Raw genomic sequence first — 18851 nt, 5'->3', positions numbered from 1 at the left:
TGAGAAATTATGTCAAAGCATCACGTCAATGGTTTCGGCGGTTTTGCACGAAAGAGAAATATAAGACATTACTTATCACCAGTTAGGCTTCCGGAGAACCACAATTTACAGGGTAGCAATTCAAGGCCCGTTACAATGTTTGTGAGCGACTTTGAGTGTTTAATGCTCTAAAGAACGAACTTTGCTGTCATAAAACAAAATAATGGCAGTCGCGGTATCCAATGGACTCGAGGAACAGAAGGATTATGTGCAGCGTTCTGACAAACACCCTGCAGGTGTCTCTTCAACGAAGACATTGGAGTGAGTCAGGTCGAGGTATTTTGATGAACAAACATGAAACAGTTCAAGAGCAACCATCTCAATAAATGTACTTCCAGTTACTGTTTAGCATAGTACTAACGGCGGTGTGGCCTGTCTTTTTCTGCTCCACAGCATGAAAAAAACTTTAGTCCATTGGTGGAAATGATACGTATGTACTCTCTGTTTCATCAGGTTACTATTCTCTTGTTGTTCTTTCTGTTGCCACTCTTTCAACTGCACCGTTTCAGAAGAGAACGTTTTTCATCACTATTCTATTTCAGTAAAGTGCTATTCCCCATACTGTACAGTCTAACTAGACCACTATTCCTGATATTGTACTGTCTAACTAGACCACTATTCCCTATACTGTACTGTCTAACTAGACCACTATTCCCGATATTGTACTGTCCAAGTAGACCACTATTCCCTATACTGTACTGTCCATGTAGACCACTATTCCCTATATTGTACTGTCCATGTAGACAACTATTCCCTATACTATACTGTCCATGTAGACAACTATTCCCTATACTGTACTGTCCTTGTAGACCACTATTCCCTATATTGTACTGTCCATGTAGACCACTATTCCCTATACTGTATTGTCCATGTAGACGACTATTCCCTATACTATACTGTCCATGTCGACAACTATTCCCTATACTGTACTGTCCATGTCGACAACTATTCCCTATACTGTACTGTCCATGTAGACCACTATTCCCGATATTGTACTGTCCATGTAGACCACTATTCCCTATACTGTACTGTCCATGTAGACCACTATTCCCGATACTGTATTGTCCATGTAGGCAACTATTCCCGATATTGTACTGTCCTTGTAGACAACTATTCCCTATACTGTACTGTCCAATTAGACCACTATTCCCTATATTGTACTGTCCTTGTAGACAACTATTCCCTATACTGTACTGTCCATGTAGACCACTATTCCCTATACTGTACTGTCCATGTAGACCACTATTCCCTATACTGTACTGTTCAAGTAGACCACTATTCCCGATACTGTATTGTCCATGAAGGCAACTATTCCCTATACTGTACTGTCCAAGTAGACCGCTATTCCCTATACTGTACTGTCCATGTAGACAACTATTCCCTATACTGTACTGTCCATGTCGACAACTATTCCCTATACTGTACTGTCCATGTCGACAACTATTCCCTATACTGTACTGTCCAAGTAGACCACTATTCCCTGTACTGTACTGTCCATGTCGACCACTATTCCCTATACTGTACTGTCCATGTCGACAACTATTCCCTATATTGTACTGTCCATGTAGACAACTATTCCCTATACTGTACTGTCCATGTAGACCACTATTCCCTATATTGTACTGTCCATGTAGACCACTATTCCCTATACTGTACTGTCCATGTAGACAACTATTCCCTATACTGTACTGTCCATGTAGACCACTATTCCCTATACTGTACTGTCCATGTAGACCACTATTCCCGATACTGTATTGTCCATGTAGACAACTATTCCCTATACTGTACTGTCCATGTAGACCACTATTCCCTATATTGTACTGTCCATGTAGACCACTATTCCCTATACTGTATTGTCCATGTAGACAACTATTCCCTATACTGTACTGTCCATGTAGACCACTATTCCCTATATTGTACTGTCCATGTAGACCACTATTCCCTATACTGTACTGTCCATGTAGACCACTATTCCCTATACTGTACTGTCCATGTAGACAACTATTCCCTATACTGTACTGTCCATGTAGACCACTATTCCCTATACTGTACTGTCCTTGTAGACCACTATTCCCGATATTGTACTGTCCATGTAGAACACTATTCCCTATACCGTACTGTCCTTGTAGACAACTATTCCCTATACTGTACTGTCCATGTAGACCACTATTCCCTATAGATAAAATATAGCATATGGCGTGACATAGTCTGGTTTAGTTCCACAGAACTATATGATATATTCAGACCTAACCAATGATACTAATACTTCAGAATAGTGAACACAACTTACTTTTTGTCGACGCTGTCGCAGGATGGAAGTGATTTGGAGCCTATGTGACATCGCACATCACGTGACGTGGTGAACGCACCACGTGTGTTCCGCTCTGGCGACCAAACGATGACGTACACCTTCGGGAAGAAGAGTAACACCAGCGACACTGACGCTGACAACGTTATAGAGATACACGTCGTCACGACCTTGCTGTCGCCGCCGAAGTAGATAGGGAAAAAGCCTAACCAGATAACACATGTGGTGTACATAGTAAAGCCAATGAACTTGGCCTCGTTAAAGTTTTCAGGAAGGTTCCTGGTTTTGATGGCATACAAGGTACACATGAAGATAAGGAAGACGTCAAATCCAAGAGGCACTATGACCCCCAAGGTTGAAGTGTTGCACACCAGCCGCACCCTCTTGTTACTGTAGTCCATATGAGCGTCCGCTGGCTCAATGATCAACATCACCGTGATCACCACACATTCTACACCTATCACAATACCTGTAATCACTACCTGAGCAGAGGCGCTCATGAACCGCGGTTTTTTAGTCATAATGCGTTTACTGCCCTCCAGGATGCGGGCGATCCTGTTTGTTTTTGTGACGAGCGCTCCATAGATGAGAGAGAACGCAAGACCTGGGAGGATGCGAGAAAGGTAGCAGGACGCCATGGAAGGTTTGGCTACCAAGACGAAGTTGCAGCAGTAGGCGAGGACGGTTCCCAACAGGATGATGTAGCTCAATTCCCGTGTCGACGCCTTCACCACCGGCGTGTCGTTGTGCCGCACAAAAACGTAAAATACCCACAGCGTTACCACGATGCAAATACACGCCATCACCATGGAAACAATAGCTTCTGTATCGGACCAACTTGTGAATTCTATAGGTATCCGTTCACATTCTGAAACAAACGTCAAAAGAGAAATATATTCTAAACCGCTGACAAACTTTACAATAAATATATTTCCTTTGTTAAATTTGGAATGTTTGGTAGCCTACTGGTTAAAGCGTTCGCCCATCAAACCGAAGTCCAAGGTTCGATTTCCCACATGGGCGCAGCCTGGGCAGCCAATTTCTGGAGTCCTCCGCTTAGATATTGTCTGAATATTGTAAAAAGCAGCATAAAACCTTCTTACTCACTCACTCACTTTTACGTAATCACTACTTCCGCTTCCAACAGCCATTTTGTCCCCAACGCTCAACAGGGTCGGTTTCATTGGAATATGAAGAGTATCTATTCCCTGGCGTTAACGTTATGTGTTTCTAATGCACATTAGAACAAATTCTTTCATACACACTACATCAATGTTCTGGTCCAATCCAAGAGGTTGGGCTCAGTAATCAGTATTTTCGGCCTTTGGCGTTTAATATATACCTTATGAATGACAGTTTCACTGATACAGCAATAGAACTGACATATTATCCACTCTTTGCAAAGTAATGCATGGATGTCATATGACGTTAACAGTGCACCTGAGAGGTCGAAATTTGGTCTCCAGCCACGGTCACATGGCATGCACGTGACGTTGTCTCGTACAATCTCGTTGTCCTTACATGGCGTACACACCCAGCAGCAGCCTATATCCTTGCCTTGCTGGAACAGATAGTGACGTCGTACACTTGAACAAAAGAATGTTGATAATGCTGGGGTGTTATATGCCATAATGAATATACTTTATATCCTTTAATGAAACGCCCAGTCCATTTTACTATTGCAAAAGCACCTAACAGCATTGCTTCAATACACATCATGATAGAATGCATCTTAAAGCCCCGGCTGAAGGTCACTGGAGCACGTGGTCTATAACAAAATGCACCTTCTAAGCCGGCTTTACTTAGACTAAATAAAACGTATACACCTCGCTGAAACACAGAAGATGTTATGGGCAACAACAAATACATTTACATCCTTTTCTGAACTATATATCTGTGAAGATCCGAGTTAGAACTGATCTTCAGCTATCAATGCTTGTTAATAGGCGACTAACGGGATCGGGTGGTCAGGCTCGCTGACCTGGTTGACGCATGTCATCGGATCCCAATTGCGTTGATCGAAGCTGTTGACCACTGGATCATCTGGTCTAGACTCGATTATTTACAGACACCACTGACATATAGCTGAAATATAGCTGAGAGGGGCGTAAAGCTAAACTCACTCACTCTGAACTACACAATACGTTATGGACTGTGCGAATACACCTTACAACCCACATCTCCTTATAGACTAGCGAATACACCTTACAACCCACACCTCCTTATAGACTAGCGAATGCACCTTACAACCCACACCTCCTTATAGACTAGCGAATGCACCTTACAACCCACACCTCCTTATAGACTAGCCAAATGCACCTTACAACCCACACCTCCTTATAGACTAGCGAATGCACCTTACAACCCACACCTCCTTATAGACTAGCGAATACACCTTACAACCCACACCTCCTTACAGACTAGCGAATACACCTTACAACCCACACCTCCTTATAGACTAGCGAATACACCTTACAACCCACACCTCCTTACAGACTAGCGAATGCACCTTACAACCCACACCTCCTTATAGACTAGCGAATACACCTTACAACCCACACCTCCTTATAGACTAGCGAATGCACCTTACAACCCACACCTCCTTACAGACTAGCGAATACACCTTACAACCCACACCTCCTTATAGACTAGCGAATGCACCTTACAACCCACACCTCCTTATAGACTAGCGAATACACCTTACAACCCACACCTCCTTATAGACTAGCGAATGCACCTTACAACCCACACCTCCTTATAGACTAGCGAATACACCTTACAACCCACACCTCCTTATAGACTAGCGAATGCACCTTACAACCCACACCTCCTTATAGACTAGCGAATGCACCTTACAACCCACACCTCCTTATAGACTAGCCAAATGCACCTTACAACCCACACCTCCTTATAGACTAGCGAATGCACCTTACAACCCACACCTCCTTATAGACTAGCGAATGCACCTTACAACCCACACCTCCTTACAGACTAGCGAATGCACCTTACAACCCACACCTCCTTACTGACTAGCGAATACACCTTACAACCCACACCTCCTTATAGACTAGCGAATACACCTTACAACCCACACCTCCTTACAGACTAGCGAATACACCTTACAACCCACACCTCCTTATAGACTAGCGAATACACCTTACAACCCACACCTCCTTATATACTAGCGAATACACCTTACAACCCACACCTCCTTATAGACTAGCGAATACACCTTACAACCCACACCTCCTTACAGACTAGCGAATGCACCTTACAACCCACACCTCCTTACAGACTAGCGAATGCACCTTACAACCCACACCTCCTTACAGACTAGCGAATGCACCTTACAACCCACACCTCCTTACAGACTAGCGAATGCACCTTACAACCCACACCTCCTTATAGACTAGCGAATGCACCTTACAACCCACACCTCCTTACAGACTAGCGAATGCACCTTACAACCCACACCTCCTTACAGACTAGCGAATACACCTTACAACCCACACCTCCTTATAGACTAGCGAATGCACCTTACAACCCACACCTCCTTATAGACTAGCGAATACACCTTACAACCCACACCTCCTTATAGACTAGCGAATGCACCTTACAACCCACACCTCCTTATAGACTAGCGAATACACTTCACAGCCCTTGCTGGGGTATATATGAAGCTACATACCATAAAAGACACTTCTCTCACTTCTTCGACAAGGACAAGAGCCATAACCATCACTGGTGCTATGTGATTTTAATTACCGTCCTCATGGGCTATTTTAAAATATCATGTCATCTTCACTCATCACTAAGGCCCACATTGGACCATCAATCATCTGTTAAAGCTTCAGTGAGGACATTTAGTCTAAGACGTTCCAAAGACGTGTCCGGATGACGCCGGATCACATAACTGCAGCCACAGCATAGACCCAACCAACATATTTTTTCATATGTTATATATAATGCTATAAAAAGAAGCAGAGAGGCTGTGTTCATTTTTCCAGAAACTGAAGAAATCTGGACTTGATAAAAAAAATTGTAGACATGCTTGATGAATTGTGAAGAGTTTTGTTTCAGGATCTGAGTGAGAGATCAGCCTCAATTCACAATGCGGCCCTAGCACACTTTTTCTTCATAGCCGGACGATTAACGTCACTGAGTTGTTTAGCACAGACTCGATCACTTATAGACATTATAGGTGCATTTGTAAGGCGACTTGTGGAAGACTAAAATTAACGTCAGTTATGGGTAATCGGAAATAAAGTTCTAAATGTCTTAGATAAATAACAGAATTGTGTTTGGTAACTCAACTAACGAGATGTAGGCTTTAGCGCTAGTCAGCCCAGTTCTGGTACTGATGTCTTTTTGACCCGATAACACCTTCGTCCCCAGGGAGGCGATATCTCCAAGTCGGACTAATTACCGTAGGTTGTTCATCTCACAGACAAATCACACGAGTCCGAGCTCATGACCTCCCAGGACAAGAAAATACTTTTAACCACTGCAGTGACTGATATAGGTTCTATTACATGTCAGCCACGTTCCAAGCAAATCCCATGCCGCCTCACCATCACGTGACCTGGCTCACAGGGCAGGCTGCAGACAGAGGTCACTGGTATCTCGTGGTCTTTTCCCGGCCAGAACATATTCTCGTGCATGTCCAGAGACCCGGATATCCATGAGCCGATGGTGACGTAATTATACGTTGCATTGTCCCCACTGCTTATGTTTCGTTGGTAGTTCACGATGTCGTATCTGGAAAGGATGTAGTACAGCAAAAAAATACACGCGTTAAACTTTTTTCCGTGTATCTTAATTGCAGACAGCTGCAAATCTAATACCGCGTTTTAAAAAAAACAGGAAAGACTAACTGGATTGGGTAATCGCATGCATTCAGCAGTCAATTACAGCAAACAGATGTAAGTGGCAAAAACGCCCTGCACACCCTGTTTGATGAAGGCTAAAATTAAAACCGTTAGTCCGTGCTTCAGTCAAGGAGTCACCGACAACGCAAATTACACAAAAAGCGAATAAGTAACTGAATATGGTTTTACGGAGCTTTTAGCAAGATTCTATCAATACAGGGATACCAGAAAAGGATTTCACGCATTGCCATGTGGGGAATCGAACTCGGGTCTTCAACGTAATGAGCGGACGCCTTAATCACTGGGCTACCCTACCGCCCCAACACAGACAGGATGCGAGTCTCACACAGAGTAAGAGTAACAATATCAAGAAAAAGATAAGGAATTAATAAGTGAACCGGATAGTCCACCTATGACGGGTGACTGGGCTCTGGCTATTCGGCTTTTTATGCAGAATCTATTCAGGTCAGCAAGACAATAGTGTTTGTGGGATGCCCACAGTGTTGTGTGTATGATGTGGCCTTAATGATAGCAGTTAGAGAAAAACGTCAGAACCTTCGCTGAAAATGGATGAAAAAAAACAGTAAAACATAGTCCCCCATTTATGTGCAAACGGACGCAAACAAAGTACTGTTTTACAAAGTGGAACCCATAATTTGCCTGTAAGCGTGTCTTTATACACACAGCTCATCCATGGGTAGATATTACAATACATTGAAGTGGTGGTTATATTTACAAAAATTAAAAATAAACCGACTGATAGCGTTGTCGGAGCTTCACCAGAGATGTTGTAGTTTGGTAACTTAAGCACAAGTAGTTAATGACGTTGGCTGTGAAAAGAATATCCTTTGAACTGAATATTAAATTATAACGCACACACCTGCCGGGAGGGTCACCTTTATGGTCGAAGGAGAAGGTTTCATTGCTGTAGGTGGTGAAGGTGACGTTGAGGATGTGTTGGAGGAGGACTGTGCCGTTGATGGGTTTCATCTGTGGACAGAGTCCCCTTGTCTCTCTACCACACAGAGCAGCGTGCATCCGGTCAAGGGCGTGGGCCAACGTGTACACCGCCGTCACAACGAACCCTAACTTGGAGTCTTGAGTAGCACCCTCAAGCGTCTCGCTTCCTGAAAGTACATCACGAAAACAGGTAACACTGAAAGCCACTCTTAGCAATAATCCAGCTATATGACGACAGTCTGTAAATATTCGTGTCTGTCCAAACAACCTACGTGGGTGACATAATGAGCATGGATCGATGCAACTAGGATACGATGAAATGTATCGGCTACGATGTGGTCCATCGCTTATTTCAACATTTGTCCTGACTCCAGCGTTTAAAGTGTTCGCTCGCCACGTCGAGCCTTCGGGTTCAATTCTCCACATAGATACAATGTGTTAAGCTTATTTCTAGTGTACCCTGAGGTGATGTTTCTGGAATTTGTTAGAAAGTGGCGTAACACCGCACTCACTCTTCAGAACAGGTATTTGGCAATGTCATATGACGTCACCTCACGTCCCAGAACGATAAATCCGCTTGTCAACAATACTTCGAGTTGAAAGCACAATATTTCAAGGTTTTGATTCAATGAGTCGCAAGAGGCCACTTTTAACAACATTCCAGCTACTATTATATCAAAAGGCATCCCACACCCCACCCAAAATCAGAACCAGGCCTTCTGAGTGACGAGTAACCGCTTCTGGTCGCCCGTCAAGCTTGGTAGCATCGTACGTTATATCCTGTAATGGTCATTCAGAAAACCTCGGTCGGATTCGTGCATATGGAGACAGTGAGTGGAAATGTCATTTAACACACCGCTGAATATCCAACATTTATGTATACATACATATATTCCCCGTTAATGAGTTAAACTGAAACCACTGCGTCTTATTTATACCAAAAAGAAACATTAGAACAAAGATTATTATAGTTATTTTGATCATAATTTGAAGTATTTTCTTATATGAGATATAATGTTACCATGGAAACGGCCCAATTGATGTGTCGTAGAGTATAACGAAAGTGTCTTCGGTCAAGTGTGCTTATGAACTTAACTACAAACGGGAAGACGTCAGGTAACAACTATACCACCTGGAGAGCATGTGCAAATCATATCGAAATGATTTAAACAAGTTTTAAAAAGTGTTTGAGTGGCAGAAGCCATTACATGTTGTTTTAAGACCTGAAGTGTTCGTGATTGCTTCCCAGTACGCCAAGGTACAATCAAGCCAATCTCAACCAAACTAAATTTGATTGATCTCATCAAACTGTTTCGCGTGGGCTTTCCGCAGAAATCGACTTCTAGTTTAGTTATAGTGTTCCAGTTACCAAAGCGCTAAGAGTGACAGTCCACTAAGCACATTGACGGCCTGTAATGGCCAAGCGCTTCAAGCCAGGGGCTGCGATACTAGGGTCAGGTCCGGGGTCTGTGTTCTCTGAGTCAGGCTACAACTTAGTGGCGTATCTGCTAGACAATACAAACCTGTAGTGAAACCGGCTAAACATCTGGGGACATGTTATAGTGACAAGTTATATAGATATAAGATATAGATATAACCTGTGTACGCAACTTTGGAACATATGTAAAGGAACCTCTGGTATAAGGGCCCGTTGGACTCAAGCAAGCTAACCAACTAACCTCCTCCCACACACTTCAGCAATTGTAGTCCTACATGGCAACCAGCCTACGTCAGCACTTGTTGTTATACAGGACATGCATTTTGCTTCTGACCTTTTAGTCCTAAAGCGCAACCAACGTCCGAACTTGTAGTCCTAAAGGACAATCACCCCACTTGATAAAATCGGCATCGAACCCAACAAATTCACTAATGCATTAATTGCCAACAGTACAACTGATGTTGTTGAGAACGGAATATGTCGTGATGATGTATGGGAACACAAGCCATTTGGATTGTGCAGCAATGTCAGCGATGCCATTGCACAAAATATCATATTCCTCCGGTGCATCAAGGGGAAGAGCGAGAGCTCCGGTAGATATTTATACAAGCCGTTTGCCAGAACTGTGTCCCTCCATTCTATAAATCCGTGACGAATGTTTCCCGTTGTCTGTTGGGTCGAACTTTCGTGTTGCAACTTCCGTCTACTGGCATCAACTCATCAAAATTCATACATTTCAATCGAACTTCCACGCCGCAGTGAAAACATTATTAGTTTTTACATCGAAATGTAATTTCGAAGGATTTGCTTTCAGAGTGTATGGTGGGAGAATGCTAATGATTTCCTAGAGTCAAGATGTATTATACGATGAATTGCTGTAATATAGCCCTTCCGAGCAGATCCATGTTTCATGTCCGATTTCCTGGCTACTCAACGCCCTAGAAATTCCTTATAATCATAACCTGAAAAGTTGTTATATGGTATAACAGAGTCGGTAATACATGGCAACATGTTAACGCATTATTCCAGGCGATGATACGCGCTGTGGTCCCATAACGATAAGAGATAACGAGGAACATGAAATCACGTCTCTCAAGATGGTGTGTTCTGAAATATGAATCCCAGTCTGTGATCAACAGGCCCCACTACAGACAAACAGGGACCGTAGATCGACGCTTGTGGTCCTCTCCAGGGATCTCTTGCATCATCAGTCTTGTCCTCATCACCCGTGGTTCATCTTGGTGCGCTGATAGTATACAGGGCTTTCTAATTAACTGTGATACCTAAAATCTTCTTTATATGACGCAGCAGGGATTACGATATGGATTTTTGGGCTGTATCTCTCGACAATACGCCTTCCTTTCTGCCATACGAGTTGGCCACAATTTCTCTCAACCTATGTGAAATGTTTCAAGCGTTATACTGTAAGATAGGGCAGGAAAAGTGTGACACTGTTATGCAAACAGAAATATGCATTTAGGCAGTTTATGATATGATATAAATGGCCGTGTTTCCAACCTTTTCCGTGGTGTTTACAGATGCTAATCCGCCTGTGTCCATCCCCGTGAGATCGCTCCTCGTTCTGCCTTCTCTCATTGAATTACGCTATGACCCGTCATCGATCAGTTTAGTATTTACATAAACAAATTACTGTTAATATGTCGGAGGCTTCTTTACGGCGTAGCCTCACTAGCCACTGTGTGGTGACATACACTAAAGTTTAATTGGGTTTGGCGGCGATTGCCGAGATATTTGCCGTTGTGCATTGATCTCGCTTGGAGTGGGGTCACTATATAACATTAGTGGACAACGGCTCACGTGCTGGCCTGTATTCGTGGAGTGATTACTGGAAGCTCCTCACACCACGTGTGATAAGCGAAACCTACTTAACGGGTAATGGGTAGAAAGTGCCGCCCTTTCAAGCAAAGCGGTTATATCTTCCATCCAGTCGCATATGATTGCGTTTTAAACGCATTGATAAGAATTATAAAGATGCAGGTTTATCATATGACATTTGACTCGCATCTGTCAGGGGGATGGTCAGAAGGCCGTCATAACGTAGCGTGTTGTCACATTAGGAGAGTATCTGTGTGATCTCCGATAACTTGGAATACAGTAAATGAATCAACGATCGTCACTGCTGTTGAAGGCTGGTTTACACAGACAATACATCCCATCAATAATAAAGTGTGATCAGGCATACATAATGTAAACATGAGTGGTGATGATTGTGTTAAAGTGGGCAGTTGTATTGGGAGTCACCGATCCATTCACAGAGGAAGTGTACGCTGATGTAGGTGCAACCAGCATGAAATCAAGCCCTCACTTCCGACGTGTCGCACACCGGAACAAGATCTCTAGCAATCTCTGACCGAGTTATATACCCAGTGTATACACCATATACCCCCATGTGTGTCAAACGATGTCACAGTATACATGATTACGTACGTATGCATGTATGTATGTATGGATGGATGGATGGATGGATGGATGGATGGATGGATGGGTGGGTGGATGTACACCTATGTCTGACAAACATTAAATATCACTCCATGGTAACCCATGATATATGTTTAATCTACAACGCCATTCCCTATTCGCGAGGTATTTTCATTTTATCTGTATCCACTGTAAAATGTCATACCTTGAGGATGATGAATCATGCAATGTCTAAGTCTGATATACTACCTGTACCTTTGATGTATCATGTTATAAATACATATATCTGATATACAATCTTTTGAAAAATGTTATGCATGTATTTAATATACATGTTGATACCCGAGTTCGTGATATGCTTGTGTCTGACACACGTTATGTATTGTTATATCTTCTCCGTGAGTACTACTGATATAGTGGTATATAGTGGTATATGTACAGTTGTTTCATCTAGACCAGGTCATGCTCCCAGTTTTAACAAACACCTGGTGTCAGTAACTGACCTTCAGTGACCCGTTCACTTTTCCTTTTTACAAGAGAAACTTAACCTCTACTTTAAAGCAGTCTATTATTTGTTAAACGATGGATGTATGTAATGGTAAGCCGTCAAATGGACATGATTACACTTTGGACAATGTCTGGTGTCAGTAAATGGTGTCTTCTTAACAGGAGAGGTAAAAATAAGCTTTGTCATATCTTTAACTCAGTCTCTTATACAGAATAGACAAACAGTGAATACATGTAATGCTGAACTTCAAACTTCCTTATAACGACGACCTATGATGTCTACTCCAGGCCACAAATTCCACCCACAACACCTCCACAGGCTTCCTACCGTTCGTAATCTCTTTAGGCGATAAACTCGCTGTCTTCCATCAACAGAAAGAACACGGCCCTCTGACAGTCACGTCGCTGCCAACGACGTACAGTGCGGGAAATATTTGCGGACAATGTCAGAAATTGTCATGTGGTCTCTAAGTCCTAATTCCTTGAGCTCTGAGTCGCATAGCCAGTGTCTGTCGATTAATTATATGCCTCAAGGCATTCGTTACTGGTTACGTCATTATCAGGAATCGATTGCTGAGATGGAAGTACGGGATTCTTTGGGCGAAGTTACCCCGGGTCTGCCAGTATGGTGTCAGCATGGACTGTCTGAAGCGTTACATCGAGTCAGGCACAGAGACGCGGGGAAGACCAAAGGTCCATCAGTGAGAGCATGGATGACTCCCATCTGTTTCATACCCAGAGACTGCTCGCATTGGGCGTGGCACGTGTGTGTGTTTGTATCGACGCGAGTGTCTCTAATGCTGTCCATATCATTTATATACCATGAACCCTTGAAGACCCGGTTAGAATTGGTCCTCAGTAATCCATGTTTGTTGTAAGATTCGACTAACGGGCTCATGCTGCCGATCGCTGTAATGCCTGCTCCAGACTCGATTATCTGCAGACTGACGTCATATAGCTGGAATATTGCTGAACGCGGCGTAAAACTCACACACTATATACCATGATTTCGCGTGATGTTTCTACTGCACAAGTGACACGTGCTTTTTTAACTTCTCTATGCATTTCATACGAAAAACGCACCTTTTACGGGAAACGGAATTCGTTTAATTAGATACCTGTGACCTGATTATTCTCAAAACATTCCAGACACAAGATGCCAAGAAAAGCCACAAAACTGGGTTTCATGCCTTCATAAAGTGACCCGAACACTATCAACCAACAGTAAGCACATTCGGCTACCAAGTGGTATTGTAAAATGTTAGTTAATGTGAATAAGCAAAGTATCAAATTGTAAGGGCCATTGTGGCTCATCCCTGAGGCTATTGGTAAGATCGTGTTACAGTAATGAAGGCATGTTGATAGAAGAAAACAAGCCAATCCTTGTCATCATGTTCCCACATTGGACTTATTATCGGGCGCGGGGGAGTAGTCTGACGGTTAAAGCGTCCGCTAGTCGCGCCGCAGACCTGGGTTCGATTCCCCACATTGCTACAAAGTGTGCAGTCCATTTCTGGTGTCCCCCGGTGTGATGTTGCTGGAGTGTTGGTAAAAGTGCCGTAAATACATACTCACTCACTAACAACTTGTTTCGTCAACATTGTGCAGTAGAAATCGGTCAGATTTCCTGCTCTGAAATTTAGGACACTGACAAATTTAAATCGTTTTCTGTCTCAAGGATAGCCTCGTTTATTTGTTTGTGTGTTTCACACCGCAGTGATCAAGCTATGTTACCATCTGTAAACAATAACCTACGTTGGATATTCCACCGATTGACACCATGGACACCAGACTATGAAATAGGGATATCATCATCATCATCATCATCATCATCAACAACAACAACTAAGACGTCATTTAGTGTCAGATTCCAATCAGTATAACTGCTCTAAAGCGCTTTCACAGGATGCATGTCTCATGTATCAACAATGTCCACTCGGTCAAGGCGATCCTCGACACGATGGTATGCATCAACTAAGTCAGCGGGCCTGGCCACCCGATCCCATCAGTGGGAATGTTCCTATGACCAGCATGCGCTGTCTGAGACCAATTATAACCCGGATCTTCAAGGACAGATGTAACTTTACCTACTTGTCTTCAAGGACACGTGTAACTTTACCTACTTTTCGGTGCTATCATGGAATAATGATTGATTGACTTTTTTTATTCTCGACCTTTTCGTCACATGGTTTTCACCGCGAAGTAAAACGAATACAGTTCCAAACCCACAGTTTTCAAGAAGGTTTTCCTATACTTTTTCCAAAAATGATCTGAACCATGACTTCAGAGATCAAATGGCAGCATTAATGACTGTTACATCATTCACGAGGTTTACAAGGCATTGCAGCATAAAAGAAGTGTTATTCTCCACATCCTGCATATGTGTGCGATGAACCGTCTGCTTATAAAAGACTGTGGTGACATCTTTCACGTAGAGGTCATGTCAACGCTTTTACAATCCAGTTTTTAGTTTCTGAACCAAACTGCCCTTACAAGGGATGTGTTTGTTTCTTAGTCACGACTCAAGTAATTTTATAGGCATGCTCTTCACGGGTGTGTGCGTTGACGTGTCGTCAACATGGTGCTGATGTTTATGTTCAGTCCCACAGCGTTTATTGATAAAAGAAACCGTGACGATCCTACAATTGATCTGTGTGGTTTACCTGCTTGAAACTTGAATTACAACTATCGATATCTCCTGTTCATGTGGTAACAATGTGGCTTGGATACCGTATGCTTCAGGCGTAGTGAGTTTGGCTTAAATACGTTGTTTAAACAAATGTTGTTATATGAGGCGTCAGTTCATGTAGGGGAAAGATATAATCTGATCCTCTAGAACATAGCATCCTGTCTCGTCGAAGGGACGCTACTATGCATGTGTGTCACAATGTAGGCATGGCGTGCAGATTAAAGACTATGAAATGAAGTTAGTTGGAGACTCGTTATTTACTGCTGGTAAAATTTGTGAATTTGTGAACATCAATATGTAGTTATGATAACGAGACACAAATGCCAACGCTTTTGTATACAATTGACAAGACGGCATGCTTGATGTATATGCCCAACAACGTGTTGGAAGTTTATCGATCACCGGATTTAATATAATTTCTAATTACTTAACATACTCCACAAACGCCTAATCATGGGCACATGTCACAATACAAAGTCCGAAATGTTATCTAGCCCAGGTCAATGTTGTCCTGAACACTGATTGAGGCATGTAATATATGTTTAGCATCTGTCTCTCCTTCAACATCAACATCAGCATCAACATTCAACATCTCCCTCATGCAATGCTTAAAAATGAATCCAAGTAAAGTATCCAACGATTTGGCAAATCCACATTACGTCAGTTCTACACAATGAGCATCGTTCTTTGTTCCATTCCGAAATTACTTTATGATTTGTTGACATATTTATTTACGTATAAGACTGTATATATGAGTGACGTCATAATGGGATGGCTCGTCATGGCGCTGTTCAAATTACCGCCCATTTGATCTAAAGGGTTGTTACCATCCTTGGTAACATCAATCGTCCACGCATCTCAAGCAGGATGGTCCATCCATGTCACCTCTGCTGTGGAATTGTTTCTTTAAATTTGTCGAGAATTTTATGTTATTACACTGGAAGGAATGATGTACGATTATGCCAAAAATAACTCTAAATACGACATCTAAGTGTGACTTAATGTGGGCCTACCTGTGCAGGGGGTGGTGTTCCGGGAGCCACTGTCGTCGCCTGGGAGGTAGCAACTGAACCGCTCCTGCCAGAATTCCCTAAACCATGGGTTACGGGTGTTGTTGTCGTGTCTCAGTTTGCCATAGTGGTCGTCGAAGCGAGGGATAGGAGGTGAGTATAGCCTGATGGAAATTCCTCCCGCCGCCAGCTTCTCGACGCCCTCTACGACATCTCCACGACTACCCCAGCCATCACTACCAAACACAGACGTGGGACATACCACGTTAGTTGAATATCGCCTATTGATTCTCCTTGAAATGTAACAGAACAATCCATTCTTCTACATTTCATATTCAGTATATCATATTCTATCCAAACCTATTCCATATCTACCTCATCCAACTCAATACTAGTCCACCCCCAACTTCACCTAACCCCTTCCTGGTCGAACACCAGCTTCATATAACCCGCATCTTGGCCCATCACGAACTTCATCTTTCAACATCCTAGCCCATACCCTACTTCACCTAGCCCCATCCTAGCCCATCACCAACTTCATCTAACCACCACCCTAGCCCATCACCAGCTTCACAATCCTAGCTCAACACCAACTTCATCTAACCCCATCCTAGCCTACCACCGACTTCATTGAACCCCATCATAGCCCATTTCAAACTTCATCCACCCCCGTCCTTGACCCAGTATTCCACACTCTCACCGACATCCCCACTTTACTCCCTCAAAATGGCCAACGCATGTGAAAATCCAATAACCTACTACCCCCTCCCCTAGTTCAGGCCTGATTTCAACCTGTATCTGACACGGTACATTAGGGAGCTGGTCAACTGTGACCACAACATAGGTTTTCAAAGGAATCCAATGTCTGTAGCGCAAATCTAGTTTCTCCTTTACTGGCAAGACCCCTGACTGTTCCGTTTATAGTTAAGTACTACTGCCTGGCAATGGATGATAAACTTTGTATAGGCAGCTGACCACTCGTTACGGATCTGCTGATCATAGGTAGGGACTTTTACTGGGAGTTTGACAGAAATTATTTCAGGAGGCGACCAACCTGCCTATGAAGAGGAACTTTCCTTCCACGTCATTCCTTTCCATTGCCTTGAGCAGCCCCTTGATCGCTAACCCCTCGCAGAAGCAGACCACTACAGAGGCATTGGGTCTGCTCTTCAGGTTCTGAATCACCTTGTCGAACTCCTCGTCTGTTCCAGAACTGGACACACTGTTGGTAGTGGCGATACAGATACCCCTCTCCTCAGCCTTAGCCTTGAATGCCTGCATGCCCCGCACTCCGTAGTTTCCTAAAACAGGTAGATAAATCTAACGTCACCATTCCTTTTTTGGCACTGCGATGATACTCTCAATCATATTCTTCCATGTTTTAGGAGGAGAAGTGCTAGCCTTACTATTGAAACGTTCGCTCGTCACGCCGATGGCCCGCGTGCGACTCTCCGCAAATGATATTGCTGAAACATTTCTAAATGTGTCTTAAAACTAAACTTACTCATTAAAACTCAGTTTAAGTAATGCCTGGAGAACTGACAATTCAAGAGGCAAATATCGTAACACAATTATAAAACTATCTAAGTAATAAGTCGCAAGAGGTACAGTAACTCACCGTCTGAATTTATAGTTGAGATATAAGTCCAGTTGAAGTGAAGTACAATATCCACCAGTGCCTGAGCCTGATAGTTGTCAGGGGGGACAACTCGCAGAAAATATTTATGCAGCTTGTTGCTAAGGTCCATACTTGTAGCGGAGTAACCTATCTGGGGAATGTTGAAAATTTGAAGCAGATTCTGGACTTGTATACTCGCTTCACTTGACCCAGGACCTATGAGGCCGGCAATTGGTTGCAGGTTGCCATCTTTACACCCACTTGACTGATTGCCACCGTTCGACCTCCCACTCTGCTCTGTCTTACTGGCAATGGCGTCCTTGATGAAGTCGATGCTCTGTTCCAGAGCAATGGCGGAATACCAACAGGAGTCCCGGATGTCACAGCCCAGGATGACACCAGGAAGAATGTTGTCATTGGCGTTGATCTCATCCAGTGTCATAAGGACGGTCTCGACCCTCTGGATACCATAGTGTTCCCGTATCTTACCACAGGTACGAGAGTAGGCCGTTGCGGAAGGAGGTTTATGGTGGATGGAAAACAACGCGCCGAGGATGACGTCGCCCTCGATACGCGCGCTGTATTGTGGCGTTACGCACGTCACCGTATCCAGACAGAGATAGGCCAGGATGAAGTACACCCCCAAACCTACCCAAGTCTTAGCGTGTCCATCTGTCATCATCCGCCTGTCTTCGTGGTCAGTAGAGCTACTATTCATAGAATCACCATGTTACATAACTGACTTCCACACTCATCATGATCTTAATGCATTTTACTCTTTCCGTGTCCGTAATCAGCAGATCGTGACGGGCCCTGAAAAGAAAATCAATGAAATATAATTACCCGGCAATCACGTAACCAAAAGGGATAATTTTCTGAAGACGCGATGGACTCTTCTTCCTTGGGTATTGACTGGAAATGTCGATATAATAAATTCAGTAAGATTATAAAGGAATTGTGTGTAGGGTGACACTC

The 18851-nt window shown here is 43.3% G+C and overlaps 1 protein-coding gene across 1 annotated transcript in view; it reads right to left on the bottom strand.

The window, feature by feature from the left end:
- LOC137287526 (metabotropic glutamate receptor 1-like) overlaps positions 1-18594 on the bottom strand; it is a 40027-nt gene extending 21433 nt beyond the window's left edge. The window contains exons 1-7 of the mRNA XM_067819872.1: positions 17877-18594; positions 17313-17559; positions 16262-16494; positions 8096-8342; positions 6919-7105; positions 3788-3908; positions 2330-3215 (exon numbers count right to left, since the gene is read on the bottom strand). Coding sequence (XP_067675973.1) covers positions 2330-3215; positions 3788-3908; positions 6919-7105; positions 8096-8342; positions 16262-16494; positions 17313-17559; positions 17877-18594 — 2639 coding nt within the window. The remainder of the gene's footprint in view (positions 1-2329; positions 3216-3787; positions 3909-6918; positions 7106-8095; positions 8343-16261; positions 16495-17312; positions 17560-17876) is intronic.
- Positions 18595-18851: the final 257 nt, after the last annotated feature.

Source organism: Haliotis asinina, chromosome 6 (genome assembly GCF_037392515.1).
Source record: "Haliotis asinina isolate JCU_RB_2024 chromosome 6, JCU_Hal_asi_v2, whole genome shotgun sequence".
Taxonomy (NCBI): Eukaryota; Metazoa; Mollusca; class Gastropoda; order Lepetellida; family Haliotidae; genus Haliotis; species Haliotis asinina.
The sequence above is the reverse complement of the archived record's forward strand: the minus strand, read 5'-3'. Positions and strand labels throughout refer to the sequence as shown.